General features: G+C 51.8%; 1 protein-coding gene across 2 annotated transcripts in view; it reads right to left on the bottom strand.

The window, feature by feature from the left end:
- The window catches only part of HDGFL2 (HDGF like 2), a 130,817-nt gene that overhangs the window by 28,082 nt on the left and 81,183 nt on the right, over window positions 1–21,552 (bottom strand). For both annotated transcript variants that reach the window (XM_078668584.1, XM_078668583.1), the window contains exon 13: window positions 12,384–12,485. In XM_078668584.1, coding sequence (XP_078524710.1) covers window positions 12,384–12,485 — 102 coding nt within the window. The remainder of the gene's footprint in view (window positions 1–12,383; window positions 12,486–21,552) is intronic.

Below are 21,552 nucleotides of genomic sequence, written 5' to 3'. Positions count from 1 at the left end.
CGAGCCAAAGAGTAGCATGCTTTGATGCACAGGACGACCCACCGAGAGATGGTCCGTTTCTGTACCGCCCTTCCCTTCTTCTCACCCACGTAGCCAACAAACAGTTGGTCATCCACCCGGAACTGGCGTGTGCGATCCATATAGAATGAAAGCGCACGTTTTGGGTCCAGACGATGGAGCCGCTCTTCATCCTTTGAAGGATGCGGAGGCGGGAAGAAGGAGGGCAAGGTGATGGACTGCCCAATGTGAAAAGCAGAGACTACCTTGGGCAGGAAAGAAGGTCTGGTCCGAAGAACCACCTTATCAGGATGAACAGACAAGAAAGGAGGTTGAACAGAAAGAGCCTGGAGCTCACTCACTCTCCTGGCAGAGGTGATGGCTACCAGGAAGGCCGTCTTTAAGGTGAGAAGACGGAGAGGACAGGAATGAAGGGGCTCAAAGGGAGCGCACATCAGGAAAGTCAAAACCAGGTTCAAGTCCCACCGAGGCATCACGAACGGAGCTGGAGGATACATGTGCGTGATGCCCTTTAAGAATCTTAACACAATAGGGGACTTGAACAAAGATGGCTGATCAGGTAGCCTCAAGAAGGCGGAAAGGGCAGAAAGATAGCCCTTGATAGTGCCCAGAGCAGAGCCCTGCTGGGCAAGGGAAAGGAGGAAGAGGAGAACCTCAGATAGAGGGGCAGAAAGGGGATCCACAGCCTTCGCTGTGCACCATGCCACAAATCTGTTCCACCGGCAGGCGTATACCGACTTTGTGGAGGGACGCCTGGCTGCCAGAATGACATCACAGACTTCAGGAGGCAAGTCAAATGGCCTCAACTGTCGCCGCTCAATCTCCACGCATGGAGGTGGAGACTGGACAGGTTCGGGTGGAGGACCGTCCCCTGCTGCTGCGACAGAAGGTCCTCCTGAAGGGGCAGGCGGATCGAGGGACCGACTGTCATGCTGAGTAGCTCGGGATACCAGTACCTTCGAGCCCAGTCCGGAGCCACAAGGATAACTTGGGCCCGGTCGCGCCTGATCTTCTTCAGCACTCTGGGCAGAAGTGGTATAGGCGGAAAGGCGTACAACAGACCGCAACTCCACTCGCGCCGAAAGGCGTCGCCGAGCGAGTGCCGTCTTGGAAACTCCAACGCGCAGAACTGATGACATTGCGCGTTCTCTTCTGTGGCGAATAGATCTAACCAAGGCTCTCCCCATTGCTGAAAGAGGCCTCTCGCCACATCCGAGTTCAGACGCCATTCGTGATCCACCGAGCACCGACGGCTGAGTTCGTCCGCCCTGGCGTTCAGAGAACCTGCCAGGTGTTGAACCGTCAGAGTCACGCCCTGACGTTCCAGCCATTGCCAGAGGCGCAGAGCCTCTTGGCAAAGGGTCCACGACCCCACACCGCCCTGTTTGTTGCAGTACCACATGGCGGTGGTGTTGTCCGTGAACACCTGCACTACACTCCCGTTGACAAAGGGGAGGAATGCCTTCAGTGCCAGGCGAATCGCCCGCAGCTCCAACATGTTGATATGGAGCCGGGACTCCGCCGGAGACCAGAGGCCTCTGATCTCCGCCTCTCCCAAGTGGCCACCCCAGCCTTGGAGGGACGCGTCCGTCACAACCACGTGCTCCGGCTGGGGAAGGGAGAGGGATCTGCCCCTGACCCAATCGCGGTCTGTAAGCCACCACTGCAACTGTCTCGCAGTGCCCTCCGAGATCAGGACATGGTCGGATAGGTTGCCCTGATGCTGGGCCCACTGAAACTTCAGGTCCCACTGCAGAGCCCGCATCCGCCATCTGGCGTGATGCACCAGAAGGATGCAGGAGGCCATCAGCCCCAGAAGCCGCAGCGTCAACCTGACCGAAACCCGGGATAACGGCTGAAAGATGGGAATCAGAGCCTGAATATCCCGGACCCGCCGTTCCGGGGGATAAACCCGAAACTGCGCCGAGTCGAGAACCGCTCCGATGAAAAGGAGCTTTTGAGAGGGACACAGGTGTGATTTCGGCACATTGATGGAAAACCCCAACTCGTGCAGGAGGTCTGCCGTCATCTGAAGGTGGTGGACGACTGTCTGGGGCGAGCCCGCCTTCAACAGCCAGTCGTCGAGGTAGGGGAAGACTGAAACCCCTAACCGGCGCAGATGAGCTGCGACCACCGCCATCACTTTCGTGAACACCCGTGGGGCGCTGGTAAGGCCGAATGGGAGCACGATAAACTGAAAATGCTCGTGGCCTACCGTGAACCGCAGGTAACGCCGGTGGGCCGGCAGGACGGGGATGTGAAAGTACGCATCCTGCAAGTCCAACGCTACCATCCAGTCTTGTGGGTCTAGAGCAGCCAAGACCTGAGCCAAAGTCAACATCTTGAACTTCTCCTTCCGGAGGAAGCCGTTGACGTTCCGTAGATCCAAGATAGGACGCAGGCCTCCCTTGTCCTTCTTGGGTACCAGAAAGTAGTGGGAGTAGCAACCACACCCTACTTCTGGCCCAGGAACGCGCTCGATGGCCCCCTTGGCCAAGAGGGCCGTAACTTCCTCCTGCAGAAGTGTCAAGTGGTCCCCCGACACACGGTGGTTCTGCGGTGGCATGGCTGGAGGAGTGGACTCGAAGGGGAGGGCATAGCCCCTTCGGACAAGCTGCAGCACCCACCTGTCCGATGTTATCGCGCGCCAGCGGGAGTGGTGATGGCGAACCCTGCCACCCACTGGCGTCACGTGAGCCCGAAAGCTCGGACTAGGAAGGCTTGGATGCCGCAGCGGAGGGAGGCGTGGACTGACCACGACGCTGGCCTCTACCGCCACCACGGCGGAAACCACGGGCGCCACCGCGCTGGGGAGCGCTCTGCGCCGCGTGGCTGGCAGCACGTGTGGGACCTCCTCTCCCTTGGCCACGAAAGGGCCGAAACGAACCCGTCTGCTGGCGCTGGGTCTGGGTCGAGAGACCCAAGGACTTGGCCGTGACCCTGGAGTCCTTGAAGCGCTCCAGCGCGTGGTCCGCTTTGTCACCAAATAGGCGACTGCCATCAAATGGCATGTCCATAAGCGTATTTTGGACGTCTGGTGAGAAGTTGGCAGATCTCAGCCAGGCATGGCGACGAATCGCCACCGTAGTGGACATGGCCCGTCCCAGGGAGTCCGTGGTGTCCAGACCACAACGGATCGAGTACCGCGCCGCATCCCGGCCTTCAACAAAGGCCCGGGTGAGCTTGTCCCGCACTTCCTGGGGGCATTGCGGCAAACACTCCTCGACCGTATCCCACAGGGAGTGGGTGTAGCGGCCCAAGAGGCACGCGGTGTTACAAGACCGCAGTCCAGCACTCAAAGAGGAAAACACTTTCTTTCCGAATTGGTCGTACCTCTTTGATTCCCGGTCGGGCGGAGCCGACGGAAATGCGGACTGCGAAGTGGAGGCCTGGATCACCAGACTCTCCGGGGAGGGATGGGTGGACAGGAAGGCAGGGTCGTCCGCGCAGGGACGGTGACGCCTGGCAACGTTCCGGTCAACCGGCGCACCAGAGGCGGGCCTGGACCAGGTGCCCAGAAGGACATCCGTCAGGGCCTCATTAAACGGCAGCAGAGGCTCCTGGGGGCATGACTGCGGTTTAAAAACTTCCGTCAGGATATTCGGTTTGACCTTCGCGACGGGGAGCTCAAGGTGTAAGGCCTTGGCAGCCCTCATCAGGACCACCGAATAGGCAGCACCCGCCTCGGACGCCACAGGGGACGGAGAGACAAACCCAGGGTTGGGCGACTCGTCCAGGCCACTGGCATCACCCAGATCACCTACCCAGTCCACATCGTACTGGCAGGCACGGGATAGAGGGTCCTCAGACCCCTCCCAACCCTCACCATACTCCTCCTCGTCATACCCATATTCTGGGTCGACGATATAGACATCGGGGTCAACAGGCCCCATCGGCGTCGGGTCCGGCGTCGGCCGACGCCGGTCCGGCTCCGAGTCCGGAGTCGGGGAGGAAAGGGGGGTGGCGCCGCGCGGCGTCGGTGCCGGGGACCCGACGCCGGCCGGAGCCGACGGCGGAGTCGCTGCACCACGCGGGGGCGGTACCCTGGGCTGGCCCACAGGAACCGACGCCGGAGAGGCCGGGAGACCAGCCGGCGACGAACCAGAGGGAACCAGCGGCGCCGGGGCCGGAGCCACCGGCGGCGCCGGGGCAGGAGCACCCGAACCGCTCGGGCCCCCAGACGGGACCGACGGGCCCGCAGGCGCCGAAGGCCCCGCCGGAGAAGACCTCGCCCTCATAGCAATGAGGAAGGCCTCGATCTCCTCACGCGACGCGCCTTCCCCAGGGACCGACAGGTGTGGGGCAGACGGCGTCGGCGACCCATGCGGGACCGCGGGGGTGGGGTCACCCGAGCCCCCGGCCGCAGCACGCGGGCGTCGGGGGGAGTCGGGGGTGCGATGGCGACGCCCCGACTTCTTGTGCTTACCTGACGAGCCGGAGGAATGGTGGCGACTCCCGGAGCGCCCATGGCGGCTCCGCGACCGTTCCCTCGACCGCTCCCTCGACCTCCGACCGGACCGGGACCGCTCTCGACGCGGGGCCGACAACCGGAGCTCGAGAAGCTTGCGGGACCGCTCCCGCCTAGCTTTTCCAGTCAAGGCCCGACAGTCGACGCAGGACTCCACGTCGTGGTCCGCGCCCAGACACCGGAGGCAGAGTCGATGGTGGTCGGTGACCGACATCAGGCGGTCGCACTCGTCACAACTCTTGAAACCGGGCATCCTACCGGCACCGTAAAGATCAATCAGTTAACAAAAAACTTGGTCAAAAGACCGGAGTACTGCTCTTCGGATCTGCGCTAACTGGCGCGGAAAAAAGAAGAACTGACGTCAGCGCGCGGAGGCGGCGTCTATATACTCCAGCGACGTCATCACGGCGCACGACGCCGACGACGCGGAGCCGCAGGGGACGCCTGCAGACGACGCCTACCGACGCGCAGGGGTACTGCTACGCAAAAGTTTCCGGATCCAGACTGACGCCTGGGGATATTCTAAGGTAAGGAATCTAATACTAACCTGTTTCTTTCAGATAGAGCATGTAACTCACTGACTCTTCTCGCTGATGTTAAAGCCAAAAGAAGTGCTGTTTTCCATGAAATGTATTTGATATCAGCCCTATGGATGGGCTCAAATGGGCGTTTCATTAATTGGTTGAGTACCACATTAAGGTGCCATGTTGGTGGAACTCGTCTTGGCCTTGGAAATGATCTATAGAGCCCTTTAAGGAATTGCTTTATTAATCTGTTGGACCATAGGGAAGGTCCTTTTGAAGTTCTTGTAAAGCGGGAGATTGCTGCCAGATGAACTCTAATAGAGGCATGCGCAAGTCCCGATTGTGCCAGATGTAGTAAATATGGCAGTAATTGCTCTGGAGTGATCTTGAAAGGATGGAGATTGTTGTCCTTACACCAAACACAAAAGCGTTTCCATTTCAAGGAATAACTTTGGTTCGTGCTAACTGCTCTTGCCTTAGCTAGGACTTCCTTGCACTCCTGCGGGATGTTTAGGTGGCAGTACTCTCGGTACTCAGGAGCCATGCCTATAATCTGAGAGATTTCAGATTTGGGTGGAGTACTTGGCCTTTGGACATAGAGAGTAGAGAGGGATGTTGATGCAGATGGATTGATGGTTGGACTGAAAGGCGACGGAGGTCTGTGAACCAATGCTGTCTCGGCCAGTATGGGGCAATGAGAATCAAGGTGCAGTGTTCCATTTTCATTTTCCGAATGTCTCTGGTTATTAGGGGAAATGGCGGAAATGCGTACGCAAACACGTTGCGCCATGCGATGGAAAATGCATTTCCTAGTGACCTCGGTTGGGGATGCCAGCTTGCGAAGCTTTGGCGTTCTCCCTGGTGGCAAAGAGGTCTATTTGTGGTCTGCCCCATTCCGAGAAGATGTTGTTTAGAACTCTTTGGTCCAGTTCCCATTCGTGGGACAGTGACCTCTGTCTGCTTAGAGCGTCCGCTATGACGTTGTCTTTTCCTGGGACATACTCTGCTTTTAATTTGATGTTGTTGTGTAGTAGCCAGTTCCAAATTTTTTGCGATTCGCGAGACAGTGTCAGCGTACGTGTCCCTCCCTGCTTGTTCAAGTAGTGCATTGTGGTTGTGTTGTCCGTTCTCACAAGCACTGCTGAGTTCTTGATGCGAGGGAGGAATGCTTGTAGAGAGTGTAGAACTGCTCTCAGTTCTAGGAGGTTGATATGTAGATATGTAGAGTCCTCTCTTGTTCCGTCCACTTGCCACTGATTTGCAATTCCTGAAGGACTGCACCCCATCCTTCTAGAGAAGCGTCTGTCGTTATGACATGTGGAGTTGGTGGTATCCAGAACGTCAAACCTTTTGATAAGTTCGTGTCTGTTGTCCACCAAAGTAAAGCCTTGGTTATTTGTCGAGAGATGACAATGTGATCCTCGAAAGAACCTGTACATTGGGTCCACTGCTTGGTCAAGGCCTCCTGAAGGGGGCGCATCCTGAGCCGACAGTGAGGGATGAGTAGTATGCAAGAAGACATCATCCATAGAAGGGATTTGAAAGTACGGACTTTGATGGTGTGTTTTGAAGACACTGCGGTAGCCAGAGCCATCAGTTTGTGCTTTCTTTCTTGAGATGGGAAGGCTTTGGAAGAAATTGTATTTAGAGTTGCCCCCAGGAAAGTTATGACTTTGGTGGGCTGTATGGTCAATTTCTCGTAGTGGAGAGTCAGACCTAGGCGCTGGAAAATAGCGAGACAGGCGTTGGAAGACATTTGCGCGTCTGTCATAGATGGTGCCTTCACCAGCCAGTCGTCCAGGTAGGGGAAAGACCTGGTGATTTTGCTGTCTCAGGAAAGCTGCCACAGGAGCCAGGCACTTTGTGAAAATGCGTGGCGCTGATTTGAGGCCGAATGGGAGGACACAGAATTGGTAGTGTTGACCTGCTACTTCGAATCGTAGGAATTTTTTGTGGCGTTTGTGTATCGGGATATGGTAATATGCGTCTTGCAGGTCTAAAGACGTCATAAAGTCTCCTTCCTCTAGGGATCCTAGGATTTCCTGGATAGTCACCATTCGAAACGACTGGCTCTTCAAGAAGGTATTGAGTGCCCTGAGATCTAGAATGGGCCTCCATTTCTTCTTTTTCTGTTGAATTAAAAAGAAGCGGGAATAAAATCCCTTCCCTTTTTGAGCAGATGGGACTCGCTCTATTGCTCCCTTCTTCAACATTGAAGAGATTTCTAGCAGAAGTAAACGAAGGTGCCTGTGTTGAATTTTGCGAGGAGGAGTTAACGGTGGGATTAAGTTGAATTCTAATGAGTGACCGTGCTGGATTAGTTGGAGTACCCACCGATCTGTTATCGATCTCCAATTGTGGAGGAAGTGTGTAAATTTTCCTCCAATTTTGAATGGAGAAGACGGTGGGGGGACTGGCTGCTGCAAATGGTCATTGTCGTCCGCCGGCTGGTTTCCTCTGGGATTTTCCCCCGAAGTTCGATCTCCCGTAGGAGGTCTGATGACCTTGTTGCTGCTGTCGCTGCTGATATTGTGAGCGATTCTGATTGTAGGAATAAGAGGATTTCCCTTGATATGATCCTCTGTATGAGGGTTGTCCCCTTCCTCTGTGCCCGCGAAAGGACTGGTTCTTAAATTGTAAGGTGCCGAGAGCTCTTGCAGTGTCAGAGTCTTTTTTGATTGTCTGCAAGGCCTCATCTATTTTTTCCCCAAATAGGTGTTGTCTGTCATAGGGCATGTCCAAAACTTTGGTTCGGACCTCTTGTCGGAAGGATGTTGCTTTGAGCCATCCTTGTCGGCGCAAAACTGCTGCGCCTGCCAACTGTCTGAAGCCAGTCATGGCGACATCTACAGCGGAATCAATGATTTCCGACGCTGACATTTGTCCTTCTTTGAGGAGTGATTGAACCTCATCCTTCAAATCTTCGGGTACATCCACTAGATACGGAACAATGTCTTCCCATAATTGTCTATTGTATCTGCCGAGTAGTGCAATAGCGTTTGCCACTTTGACAGTCATAGCCGACGTTGTAGAAAAACGTTTGCCGATGCCATCCAATTTCCTGCCCTCCTTGTCTGGTGGTGCAGACAGTGGCGAGGATGGATTCCTGGAATTTTTTTGAGCGGCTTGGGCGACTACCGAATCCGGCTTGGGATGTGCATTAAGGCATGTAGGTGCTGTTGTTGGTGCCTTATACTTTTTATCCAGTATAGGTACAACTATTGAAACTGATGCAGGTGTTTGCATGAGTTGCTGACCTTGTTCCGAGATGTGATCGATTATGGGAATTGATCTAGCCGTTTTTTTTATAGGATCTTTAAAGTCATATAAGAAACAATCTGTTTCCTGTGATTCTATGGTCATATGGAACCTAGTGGCTGCTCTCTCTATCAAATTGTGGAATCCGCCGATATCCACTGGCGGAGAGTCTGAAGTGTTGGGTTCTGGTGTGGCTGGAGAATGAGCGACATAATCCTCATCGTCTCTGTTATGGGATAGGTCGTCTCGAACCTCTCCTTCTGGTTCATCGTCTTCATCATCAGAAGATTGAACGTGATGAACTGTTTCCCTCTCTTGAGGAATGTCCAAAGGTGGTGGTCTTGACTTAGGAGAAGGATGCGGTCTGGATGATGCTGGAGATTTCTCCGTGGAAGGGGCCGTTGACGATTCCGGGAATCGTTTTTTGTAGTCGATCAAGAACTGTAGATCAGTGACTATCGCTGCTGGAAGGACGACCATTGGAGTGACATGAGTTTGTACTTAAGCATGAACAGTTTCTTCTGTAAAAATGACTTCATCTCCATCGTCAGTTTGCTCTGGCATTTTACAATGAGATCCGATGGACTAGTAGCCTGATCGAATTGGTCGTCCTCTGATTCATCATCTTGTAATAGACAAGATGGGAGTAATTTTTGAACCCTACTTGGCAATGTCAAATCTGGCGTAGTAGGGAGTTTAGTAACCTCTTTTGATGGAATTAACTCCGATTTTTTCCATGGCGTCGACGATGTTGATGTCGATCGTTTCTCAAGCGTCGACGAGGCGGACGTCGACTGTTCCTTCGTCGACGGTGCGGTCGTCGGCGATGTTGTCGTCGGTGATGTTGTTGTCGTCGACGGTGCCTTCATCGTCGACGGTGCCTTCGGCGTCGACGGTGCTTTCGGCGTCGACGGTGCTTTCGGCGTCGACGGTGCTTTCGGCGTCGACGGTGCTTTCGGCGTCGACTGTGACTTTGGCGTCGACGGTGCTCTTACCGTTGTCGATGTCTTCGTAGACGGTGCGCCCGATGTCGATGGTGTCTTCGTCAACGGTGTAGGCGTCGCCGTTTTTTGTCTCGTCGACGGAGCATTGATGAACGTCGACTGCTTTTTTATCAGTACAATCGATGACAGTGGCTTACCCATCGTCGACGATTGGGTGGTCGTCGTCGTCGATGAAGAGGCAGACGAAGCCATCGTCGTCGATACTGTCGTCGTCGACGTGGAGACATAGGTGGTTTTTCTTGAAGAATCCCTTGGCCTCTTCAAGAACAGTTTGGATGAAACCGAAGCCATTTCACTGCCCTCCGAGGACAGGACATCATCCTCTCTGGTTTTAAGTCTGTTCAACCAGAGGAGCAGTCTTCCTTCTGTGTCTTCAAGAGTCTTAGTAGAGAATGTTCTACAAATCCTACATTCTTTAGGAGAATGATCAGGGTAAAGACAGTAGAGGCAAGTTTCATGTTTGTCATCGACGTGCAGTCTCTTCTTACCACAGGATGAACAGGCTCTAAACAGTCCTTTCTTCTGTTGATCAGCCATTGTTGTTTGATGAAGCAAATAATCCAAGTTTTATGAAAAAAGAGATAAATCCAAGAAACCTGAGGAGAGCTCAGGTGGAGACTCCCTAGCAAAACGTGCGGTAGAAAATCTGAGAGACTGAGGCTCCTGGCAGGAAGGTTCTAGAGGGAGGTGGTAGCTGATTGGCTACCTTCAGGATTTTAGTCCTTTTTACAAAAGGACATAGATAGGCTACTAAGGCAAGGCCCTTAGGCCTACTTTTCTCTATGTATGTCTATAGGACATTACTTTTCTATGTACCGGGGGCTCCCATCTCGACGACGGGGAATGATTCAGGCATGTGAATCTATGAAAGACACCCATAATACTGGATAATAAATGGAAATCTCATGAAAGGATCACAGGAAATATGGCTAACAGACTTAGTAGAATATTAAGTAACCAAACTTTCAATTAACAATTTTCACAATATTAGATCCAGATGGTTCCACAAAATAATGTATAGGCCAGCAAACTCCTTTTTAGGGGGAAAATGGCAAGCAAGTGCCCCTCAGTCAACATCTGTTACAAGAAACAGTACAAACATGGAGCAACCTGATCAGCCATGGTTAATATTCTTTTCATTTTGCTGCTTCAACTGCAATATCAAATGTGAACTGACAGATGAAAGTATTGTAAAAGTAACTTGGTGCCAACTATTGTATCCTTTCATATTAGGTAGCTGTTTACATGTTCTCCATGAAGCAAAAAAACCTTTCCAATAGGGCATATGACAAAGTTTTTTAAAAACCTAGAATATACAGAATTGCTCCCAGACAACGGGAGACATGCATAATACATGTGGGAGAGACATGGAAAATGAAGGACAGACAACATAAATCTATACAAATGCTAAGGCTTCTGTCTCCATCAGCCCGGAGGCGTGGAAGTGAAAGATGTGCCTTCTGCCAGGTCGGGCTCTCCTGTTGATTAATCTTTCCTCAATTGAAAGAAAACTCTCTCTGGAATCCAGAGTGCTTTCCATGTCCCCAGAAGTGGAGACTGATAAAGAAGTGGGCATTGGGAAATGGAGACCGTCAAATTCTGAGTCAAGATCTGGCCTGACAAGCTGAAGTGATTCCAAGGCCTGGGGTATGAGCAGATATATATGGTGTCCATATGGACATAACCCCAATTAACATCACATAAGAGTGGTTGTATTCTGAATACAAAGGTCAAGTCGACTGCACCCAAATAGAAGTTATCTACCTATTTGTTTATTTAGAATGAGGAATTCTATGAAGTCATGCAAGAAGATAATAGTAGTTTGATTCTAGACAACTACAGTCTTGGATCAACCATGGTCTGTCCCATTCCTACAGCACACACTAGCTTGAGCTCTCCATCCCCACAATCTCCTTTGTACCCAGTTGACTCAAAAGCAACTCTTAGAAAAAGCATCAGATGAGGGAGACAGCAGCTCCTAAAAGCTTTAATAAAGTTCTCCCTTTGACTGGCGGCATTGGTAAACCTCTCCCCTCAAACACTTTCGGGCAGGTCTTGTACTGGAGGTACCCAAAACAAATTAATGTGGGAACTTCTGTGTAAAGAAAAGTAGACTATGTAGACATAAGAATACGATAGGTTTCATTTTTTAGGCATCTATCTGACCAACATGAAGTTCTCCTACAGGACAAGTGGCGTAGCAATAAGAGCTAAGCAGATCTGAGAACGGGTAGCTCCACGCAGTATCACTCAGGAAAGACAGGCTGGCATCCACACAGCCTCCAAATTATAATTTATGACTAGAACATCCCACCAGCTGGAGAACAGAAGAACAATGATTTACAAAAACCTTAATCTCATAGTTATAAGTGAACGTTACTTGTGTTACCCCATCAGCTCAAAAACTCTTCTATGCCCTTAATTAGCCACGGCCCAGCACATAATGTCCTGAGTCAGGAAAGCTTGAAGTCAGCATCTACTACTGCAGTGCTGCCTTCAAGAGTTCAGCTCGCGCACCTCCTGATCAGTATAGAAGTATTAAGCATATAATTATAATGCAAGAGTGGCTCCAGGGAATCAATCACTGCACAGCTTGAATCAATTTGCCTTCCGGGGCCTTACGTATTATACCGGCATCAAAGTCCTCTCAAAGATCAAGTATATTTTAAATATAAATGGAGGATGTCTGGGGTCAGCTTAATTCGGGCACTATGATCTTTAATCGGTTTAACTACTTAAAAGCTATGGACAAGATTGTCTTGTCGCCAGCTCAGCCAGCCCCAATGGTGCAGAGGACGAGACCATCTTGTTCTTAACACGCAAGGGGTCAGAGACACCTTACTCAAGCTAACAATTAACATTAATTTACAAAACTGACTGACAAAATTAAATGGCTAAAAGCGCGAGTGAAAATCCATTCATGAGGAAATTTCAAAACAATCTAAGGTACTTCCATTCTGCCATTTCATGTGCCTCATTACAAGTTTGATAGGCTAATCCCCTACTGCATACATTTGTTTTACACCACCAGTTGAGGGCAATGTTTATTCTAGCAACTGCTCCCTCCCTCCACACCTAGACAAAAGGCCAATAACATCTAATCAAACCTACCTTTTTTAGCGTGGCCACCAAATCGGTGTTCTTCTGGAGAATGTGGGAAGTGACTTGTAGGGACCCCAGCTCTTCCAATGCATCTAGGCACTTCTTGATGTCCTGCCAGAAGAAAAAAGAAACTCATAGCATTGATTGAGTGTTGTGCGGGCCTCCATATCAAAGTGACGAAAGTGATAATTCCTACCATGGAGACCCCTTGTGCAGGTGGTGGGGCAACCAACTTTGTACAGAGAACATCAGCTTAAAAAAACAGTGGAAAGCATGTACAGCTAGTGCTTCCCCAGCTGCTGTGTGTGTGGCTAACATGCAGTCAGTCCATCTGCTCACACAATATGAGCCTTGCCATTTATCGAATGGAGAGGGAAGGGGAAGAAGGAGTAGTTTCTGTCCTGTAACTCCAGTTCTGTAGTAGGTATCTCTGTTATAGTCATAATCTAGTGAATAGTCCCGCTCATGTGCGTGGACCCCGGCAATCAAAAATAATCTCTTAAGCGGTCAGAAAACTGCAGAACTGCAAAGACACTTAAGAGATAATTTAAAGACAAATAATGCAGCCTATATCCACAGGCTACACTGTCCAGTACTTCAACTAGAAATTCCACCAAAACACACACACACACACACACACACACACACACACACAACAGCACAGTCTGCCCAGTTTCTTCCATAGAGAAACTTGCCTCTACCAGTAAAATCCTCTGGAATGATAGAGAGAAAGGTATGGACAGACAAGCCCCATAGGCTGCCATTATGTGGCTTAAATAGGATACTGTGCCTTTAAGAGAACCTTCCAGAACTTTCTCCCAGGATCCCAGAATGCATAGCAGGTCCCACTTTCAGTTCTTTTTTCCGGCTCCTGCTAACAGGACCCTGGTGCATTGAGCTCTCCCTTTTTCAAGGGTTTATTGGATTTTGTGCACTTTTTGACTTAAAAGTGTTTTCTGTTGTTAATACTTGGTGTTTATCTTCATTCCTGGGTGTTTGTTCAGGCTTTTAGGGCTCTAAAATGCCTGCTCTGTTTAACAAGTGCCCTGCATGTGGAAGGAAGAAGGCCAAGTCGGATTCACACGACGTCTGCATTCTCTGCCTCCCTGAAGAACTTGTTCCTGAAGGCTGTGACATTTGTCAGACCTTTTCAACAAGGACCCTGAGGGAAAGGCTGAAGATTAGGCTCCAAGGCCTAGAGGAGAGACGACTGCAGGCTGCAGGTGGGTCTGGGCAGGCTGGGAAGGCTCCCTCTGCCCCTGCTGAGGCCTCTGGGGGGCTCCCCAGAGGCAGGAAGACCAGCCAACGATCCCGGTCTCCGTCGATTGCATCGACGACGATGTCGAGAGGGATGACGACAGTGTGTTCCCCATCTCCCCGGGACTCCGGGTCGAGACAGCGTGGAAAGTCGACGTCGAAAGGCCTGGGCAGGCCGCCGTCGAAGTCACCGTCGACGGCGTCTTCGTCGTCGAGCCATCGACGTCGAAGGAGGACCAGTAGGCATCGGCTCTCACCGCCGAGGCGACACCGCCGTTCGCCGTCGAGTGGACGTTCGGCGTCGAGGGGATCCTCGACGTCGAGGACTGCGAGGAAGTGGTCTACGAGGGACAGTCGACGTTCGTCGTCGAGAAATGAACCTGACACTGCAGTGGTATGGGTTACAGTAGCCTATTGGTTACCCTAAATAATAGCCAAAGTCCGAGGCAAGAGGGTTACGGAAAGTAATGCAATGGGTATTGTGACATGGTCACTATAAAAAGATTAGCCCAAGAGTATCTGAAACAGAGGATTACAAGAAATAACCCATTGAGGATATGAATACACCTAGTGGAGTGACAACAGGAAATGTTTCAATGAAAACTGGTAGCAATAGTGATTTAGCGATTGTTGCGTTAAATACTGGCAGCCTTGCATCATAAACATATACAATAGCCACCTGGTACAAGGTCTTTACATGAAAACTGTTGTAGGGTTGTAGTGGCTAGACTATACAGGTGATAGTTACATTTAGGCCAAGAATTGGTCATAAATTGAGAACTCCTTTTTAAATTGATCTAAACAAATTAACTATTAATACTGTCCCCATCTCTGCAAGGACTTCATGGTATCCTGTGAGATCCACATAGTAACCTCATTAAAGAAGTCTTGAGAAAAATATGGCACAAATCCCATTTCATTGTCTGGTTCTGTAGTAGGGGATCTCTGTTATAGTCATAATCTAGTGAATAGTCCCGCTCATGTGCGTGGACCCCGGCAATCAAAAATAATCTCTTAAACTGTCAGAAAACTGCAGAACTTCAAAGACACTTAAGAGATAATTTAAAGACAAATAATGCAGCCTATATCCACAGGCTACACTGTCCAGTACTTCAACTAGAAATTCCACCAAAACACACACACACAACAGCACAGTCTGCCCAGTTTCTTCCATAGAGAAACTTGCCTCTACCAGTAAAATCCTCTGGAATGATAGAGAGAAAGGTATAGACAGACAAGCCCCATAGGCTGCCATTATGTGGCTTAAATAGGATACTGTGCCTTTAAGAGAACCTTCCAGAACTTTCTCCCAGTATCCCAGAATGCATAGCAGATCCCACTTACGTTCAGTTCTTTTTGAAGGCGTAAAATGCCAGACCTGTAGCATTTCTACATGAATATCTCTCCTCCGGGGAGGAGGGCGGGCGCTTATGACTATAACAGAGATACCCCTACTACAGAACTGGAGTTACAGGACAGAAACTACTCCTTCTGTAGTAGGGGATCTCTGTGTATAGTCATAATCTAGTGAATAGAATGGCAAGCCCATCCCCACACCAAAGCGGTGGTGGAGAAAAAAGAAATAACCACTTATTGTGCGAACAGATTTCGCCGCAAAGCCTGCCCAACCTGAGCGTCTGCCCTGGCATCAGTGTCCAGGCAGTAATGCTTAGCAAAGGTATGAACCGACTTCCAAGTGGCCGCCTTGCAGATTTCTGCAATCGGAACATTACGGAACAAGGCTGTCGTGGCAGCTTTGCCCCTGGTGGAATGAGCCTTAATTTTACCCCCTAAGGTCTTATTAGCTTTTTGGTAACACAACTGTATGCAGGACACAATCCACCTAGAGATGGACTGCTTAGAGGTCGCAAGACCCGTCCTGACTGATCCATAATTGATAAACAATTGGTCTGACCTACGAATATCTTTGGTTTTATCCAGATAGAATTTCAACACCCTCCTGACATCCAGGGAATGTAAAGACCTTTCCGCTGGAGATGAAGGATTCTGAAAAAACGTAGGCAAAGTTATGGTCTGGTTGATATGAAAATCAGAAATAACCTTGGGAAGAAATTTAGGGTGAGTACGCATAACAAACTTAGCAGCATGAAATACAGTATAAGGTTCCTGGCAACACAATGCCTGAATCTCACTCACCCTACGGGCCGATGTAATGGCCACGAGGAACGCCGCCTTCCAGGACAGGTGCTGCAACGAAGCCTTATGAATGGGTTCAAAAGGCTCCTTCATCAACCTGGACAGCACCACATTCAGGTCCCACGAAGGCGAAGGAAGCCTGACAGGAGGCAATACTTTCTTCAAGCCTTCCAAAAAATCTTTGATCACAGGGATCTGGAAAAAGGAAGTCTGTGAAGGGCCTTTCCTGTAGGCAGCCAAAGCAGCCAGATGAACCTTAATGGAATGAACATTAAGGCCCGACTGCGCCAGATGCAACAGATACGGAAGGATGACATCTTCCTTGCATGTCGTAGGGTCATAGTTCTTAGACTTGCACCAGATGCAAAACCTCTTCCACTTGTAAGCATAAGAAGTCCTAGTGGAAGGTCGCTTAGCCTCCTTCAGTATGTCCATACAATCCTCTGGGAGATTCAGATGGCCATATTGCACTATTTCAGGAGCCATGCCGCCAAACTCAAAGACGAGAGGTTGGGGTGCACCATCCGCCCCCCGAACTTCGTGAGAAGGTCCGGCCTGCACGGCAGCTTCATGTGAGGAAGGAGAGACCGGTGAAGCAGGTCCGTTAACCACCACTGTCTGGGCCATTCCGGGGCAATCAGAATCATTCTCGCCCTGGAGTGGGACAGCTTGATGAGAACCGCCGGAATCAGGGGAATTGGTGGAAAAGCGTACAGAAAGCTGGTCGACCAGTTGATCCATAACGCGTTCCCCAGCGTCCCCGGCTGGTAGTACCTGGAGGCGAAGCCTCGGCATTTGCTGTTTTCGGCGGTGGCGAACAGATCGACGTCTGGAGTTCCCCACCTTGCGAAAACTTCTCCTAGAACTTTGTCGTTTATGACCCATTCGTGGTTTTCCTGAATGGGAATGTCCTTGTGGAAGGGAACACCTCTGAGAAGATTCTCCTTCGAGCACCACCACTTCAGAGACTGAAGAGCATATAGAGACAGCGTATCTTGTCGTCCCAGGATCCTCTCCTCTGGTCCCACTGATCCTCCAAGCACTCCTGCAGCGGTCTCATGTGCAGCCGCGCATGTGGCGTCAGGAAGATACACGAGGCCATCGATCCCAGCAGAGAAGACACCGTCCTCACTGTCGTAGATGGAGCGGACATGAGAGCCTGAGCATTCCGAAGGAGTGATGAACGTCGCTCTTCCGAAGGAGACACGCTTGCTGACAGCGTATTGATGGAGGCTCCCAAGTACTGGATACACTGGACCGGAGTCGGGACAGACTTGGACATGTTGATGTGCAACCCCAGCTTGTTCAAGAGAACGCACGTCTTCTGGAAGTGCGCTTGAGCTTCCGAGAAGGAGGAGGCCTTGATCAACCAATCGTCCAGATACGGGTAGACAAACACCTTGTTCTTTCTCAGGTGTGCCGCCACTACCGCCATGCATTTCGAGAATGTCCTGGGCGCAGACTTCAGCCCGAAGGGAAGCACCGTGTACTGATAGTGATTGGTGCCGACCTGAAAGCGCAGAAACTTCCTGTGTTTGCATGCAATTGGCACATGGAAGTATGCATCCTGTAGATCTATGGCACACATCCAGTCTCCTCGTTGCAACTGAGGATAGATCTGATGCAACAACAGCATGCGAAACTTTTCTCTGCGAATCCACTTGTTTGCCTGTCGCAAGTCCAGAATGGGCCTGAACTCGTTCTTGTCCTTCTTGCGGACGAGAAAGAACCGAGAGTAAAGACCTCTTCCTCTTTGAGACAGAGGTATGTCCTCTATCGCCCTTTTCCTCAGCAGGATGTCTGCCTCCGCCTGGAGCTCGCGCAGCTGGTACTGCGAGCTGACCGGAGGGATCGATGGAGGAGGGCTGATGAACCGAAGACTGTATCCATTGCAAACAATATTCAGCACCCACTTGTCCTGAGTAATTTTTCTCCACTCTGCCAGAAAAAATTGAACACTTCCCCCCACCGGAGCGGGTAACGGACGAGGGGGAAGTAGCCGCTCAGGGTCGAGACCCGGCCGGGCCCTTGGTCGCGGTAGAGGACTGCTGAGCCCCTCTACCCCTCTGACGCTTCTGGAAGGGTCTTCTGTATGGCTGCTGTTGTTGCTGCTGCTGATGTTGTCCAGAAGACTGACCCCTTCCACGACCCTGCGACCCGAACCGTCGTTGGAACTGGCGGTAGGGTTTCTTTTCCTTGGGCTTCTCCAAGCCCACCGCCGTCAGGGTCTCCGCCTCGGCCTTCATCCTGGCCATTTCATCATCCGCGTGTTTCCCGAAGAGGGTATCTCCGGAAAACGGCAGATTCGCCACACGTTGTTGCGCTTCAGGCTTAAGCGACGTCAACCTGAGCCAAGCATGGCGTCTCTGGTTTATACCGTGGCAGTATCCATGCGCGGACAGCAGGGAGATATCTGCCGCGGCACTGATGGCCTGGTTAGAGACCAGCATTCCCTCCTGGACGATCTCCATGAAGTCCTCTCTGCGGTCGCGAGGAACGAGGTCCGCAAACTGCTCCATCGAGTCCCACAGTGAACGGTCATATCGTCCCAACAGAGCCCAGAGCCGAGTCACTGGCGGCCTTCATCGTTGTGGAGGACGTCCCACACTCCTTCCGTCCAGCAGAGTCAATCCAGCGGCTCTCCTTATCAGGAGGCACAGTGGATGCAGGAGAGGTGGCATGGAGCTTCCGAGCCGCTGTCACGATCACCGAATCCGGTGTCGGGTCCTTTCTCAAGAAAGCTGGGTCCGTCTCTGGAGCTCTGTATTTCTTGATGAGCCTGGAAGGCGCAGACTTCACCACCGCCGGTGTTAGGAAGAGCTGTTCAGCAGGCTCAAGGAGCCCCGGCACCAAAGGTAGTAGGGGGCGAGACAGGTGTTTCTTATGTAATGTCTCAAAGATCACAGAAGTTGAAGGCGTAGGAGCTGTAACCTTGATCCCCAACTTCGCCGCCCCACGCAGGAGAACCTCCTGAAACGTGCCAATGTCATCTATTGGGGACACCCTAGTCTCCGGTGAATCAGATAACGTTGGCGAGTAGGAACGAGTCCCCGAGGCAGAACGGGACCGGGACCTATGCCTCCTATGGCGATGCCTGGATCTCGATGAAGACCCTCGTCCACTCCTAGATCTGTCTCGTCTACCCGAGCGAGACCTAGATCTCTTGGGCCTGGGCCTGTCCGTAGGCCTCCCCGGTTCAGACGCCTTAGGCTTCGGAAGAACCTTCGACTTAGGAGTCTTCTTCGGGGGTGTCGGGTACTTGGGCATCGACACCGATCTCGGCGGAACCGGTGGAGAAGGCGTAACCGGAACCGGGACCTTCGGAGCTGGTAGGGGAGGCAACGGGGGAGGGGTCGGAGCCCTCGGAGGCGGACCCCTAGGCAAAGGAGGCGGAGTAGGCTTCTTCGGGGTATACACCACGGAATACGCCGTTCCCGGCGAGCCATCACCATGTCCAGACTGTGGGGAGCCCCCCACAGTCCTGGGCCTGTCCTTACGACCTCCTGACGCCGAAGACCGGTGCCCAGACATCGAACGCGAGCCCTTCGACGGCGATCGGCCCTTCGGCGTCGACCGTTCCACACTCCTCGACGTCGACCGGTGTCTATGCCTCGACGTCGACCCCGACCAGATGGATGAACCTCGAAATCTCGACGACGGGCGATGGCGCCTCGACGTCGACCTCGACCTCTTTGAACGTCTCGACGTCGACCTCTTAGATCGCCTCGACGTCGACCTCTTAGACCGTCTCGACGTCGATCTCTTAGACCGTCTCGACGTCGACTTCTTCGGCGCCGGAGACCTCTCCCGTCTCGACGGCGACCCTGACGACGAGGATCCCCTCGACGACTTCAACAGCGAACGGCGGTGTTGCCTCGACGGCGAGCGCCGACACCGGGTCCTCCGATGTCGTCCACTCGACACCGACGAAATCGACACCGGCTTAGACGGCGGCCTGTAAACGTCCCTCGACGTCGACGGGCGACGTTTTCTCAACCCAGAGCCCTGGGGAGACCGGGAACTGGCCGTGGACCTTCCTCTCGACGTCGTGGTCAGAGCAACTGACCCAGACGGAGATATTGGACGAGAGCTGGACTTCCTGCCCCTGGGGGGCCCCCCAGAGGCCTCAGCATGGGCAGAAGGAGCCCCTCCTGACCCACCTCGAGCCTTAAATCTTCTTTCTTCAAGTCCCTGAAGTCTGATTTTTCTCCTGTCCTTCAGGGTCCTTCCAGAGAAGCCTCTACAGATCACACAATCCTCAGGGGTGTGGGAAGAGGGAAGGCAGAGGATACAGACCTCATGGGGGTCTGATTTGGCCTTCTTCCTGGAGCACTCCGGGCATTTGTCAAATAATGCAGGCATTATTGACAGCAGAAGAGTGCAGAAACCCAAGAAGAAAGTCACCAAAGTACTTTAAAAGCACAAAAATCGATTTTTGTGAAAAAACACTAACAAAACCCTTGAAAAGGGAGAGCTCAATGCTCCAGGGTCCTGCTTGCAGGAGCCGGAAAAAAGAACTGAAACTAAGTTGGACCTGCTATGCATTCTGGGATACTGGGAGAAGGTTCTGGAAGGTTCCTTAAAGGCACAGTATCCTATTTAAGCCACATAATGGCAGCCTATGGGGCTTGTCTGTCCAGGTTCTTCTCTCTATCATTTCTGAGGGATTTTGCTGTTAAGCAAGGGAAATCTGTACAGGCTTTGCTGTTTTGTGGATTTTATGGTGGAATTTCTAGTTGAAGTACTGGACAGTGTTAGCCTTTTTGGCTGCATTATCTGTCTTTAAATTCTCTCTTAAGTGTCTATGCATTTCTGTATTTTTTGACACTAAGATTATTTTTGATTGCTCCGGGGTCCACGCACATGGGCGGGACTATTCACTAGATTATGACTATACACAGAGATCCCCTACTACAGAACCTCTTCCACTTGTAAGCATAGGAAGTTCGAGTGGAAGGTCGCTTAGACTCCTTCAGAATGTCCATGCAATCTTCGGGCAGATTCAAATGGCCATATTGCACTCTCTCAGAAGCCATCCCGCCAAACTCAAAGACGAGAGGTTGGGGTGTAACATCTGTCCCCCGAACTTCGTGAGAAGGTCCAGCCTGCACGGCAGCCGTATGTGCGGAAGGAGAGACCGGTGAAGCAGGTCCGTGAGCCACCACTGCCTGGGCCATTCCGGAGCAATAAGGATCATCCGCGCCCTGGACCGGGCCAGCTTGATGAGCACTGCCGGAATCAGGGGAATGGGTGGAAAAGCGTACAGAAAGCTGTTCGACCAGTCGATCCATGGCGCATTTCCCAGCGTCCCCCGCTGGTAGTACCTGGAGGCGAAGTCTCGGCATTTGCTGTTTTCTGCTGTGGCAAACAGATCTACGTCTGGAGTTCCCCACCGTGCGAAGACTTCTCCTAGTACTTCGTCGTTAATGACCCATTCGTGGTTTTCCTGAATCAGTCTGCTCAGTGCGTCCGCCTGAACATTCTGCACACCTGGCAGATGGGTAGCAGTTATCGTCAGTCCTCTGGCCAGAAGCCAGCGCCAGATCGCCTGCGCCTCCTGTGACAGGGTGCGTGATCTCGAGCCCCCTGCTTGTTGAGGTAATACATCGTGGTCGTATTGTCCGTTTGCACAAGCAGAGAGTTGGTCAGGAAGGACGGATGAAAGGCCTTCAGCGCCAAGTGAACAGCTCTGAGTTCCAGGAAATTGATGTGGTACGTGGACTCCGTCGGGGACCACGTCCCTTGAATTTGCAGATCTCCGGAG

Source organism: Lissotriton helveticus, chromosome 12 (genome assembly GCF_964261635.1).
Source record: "Lissotriton helveticus chromosome 12, aLisHel1.1, whole genome shotgun sequence".
NCBI lineage: Eukaryota > Metazoa > Chordata > Amphibia > Caudata > Salamandridae > Lissotriton > Lissotriton helveticus.
Note: the sequence above shows the minus strand (reverse complement) of the source record. Positions and strands in the feature narration are given on the sequence as shown.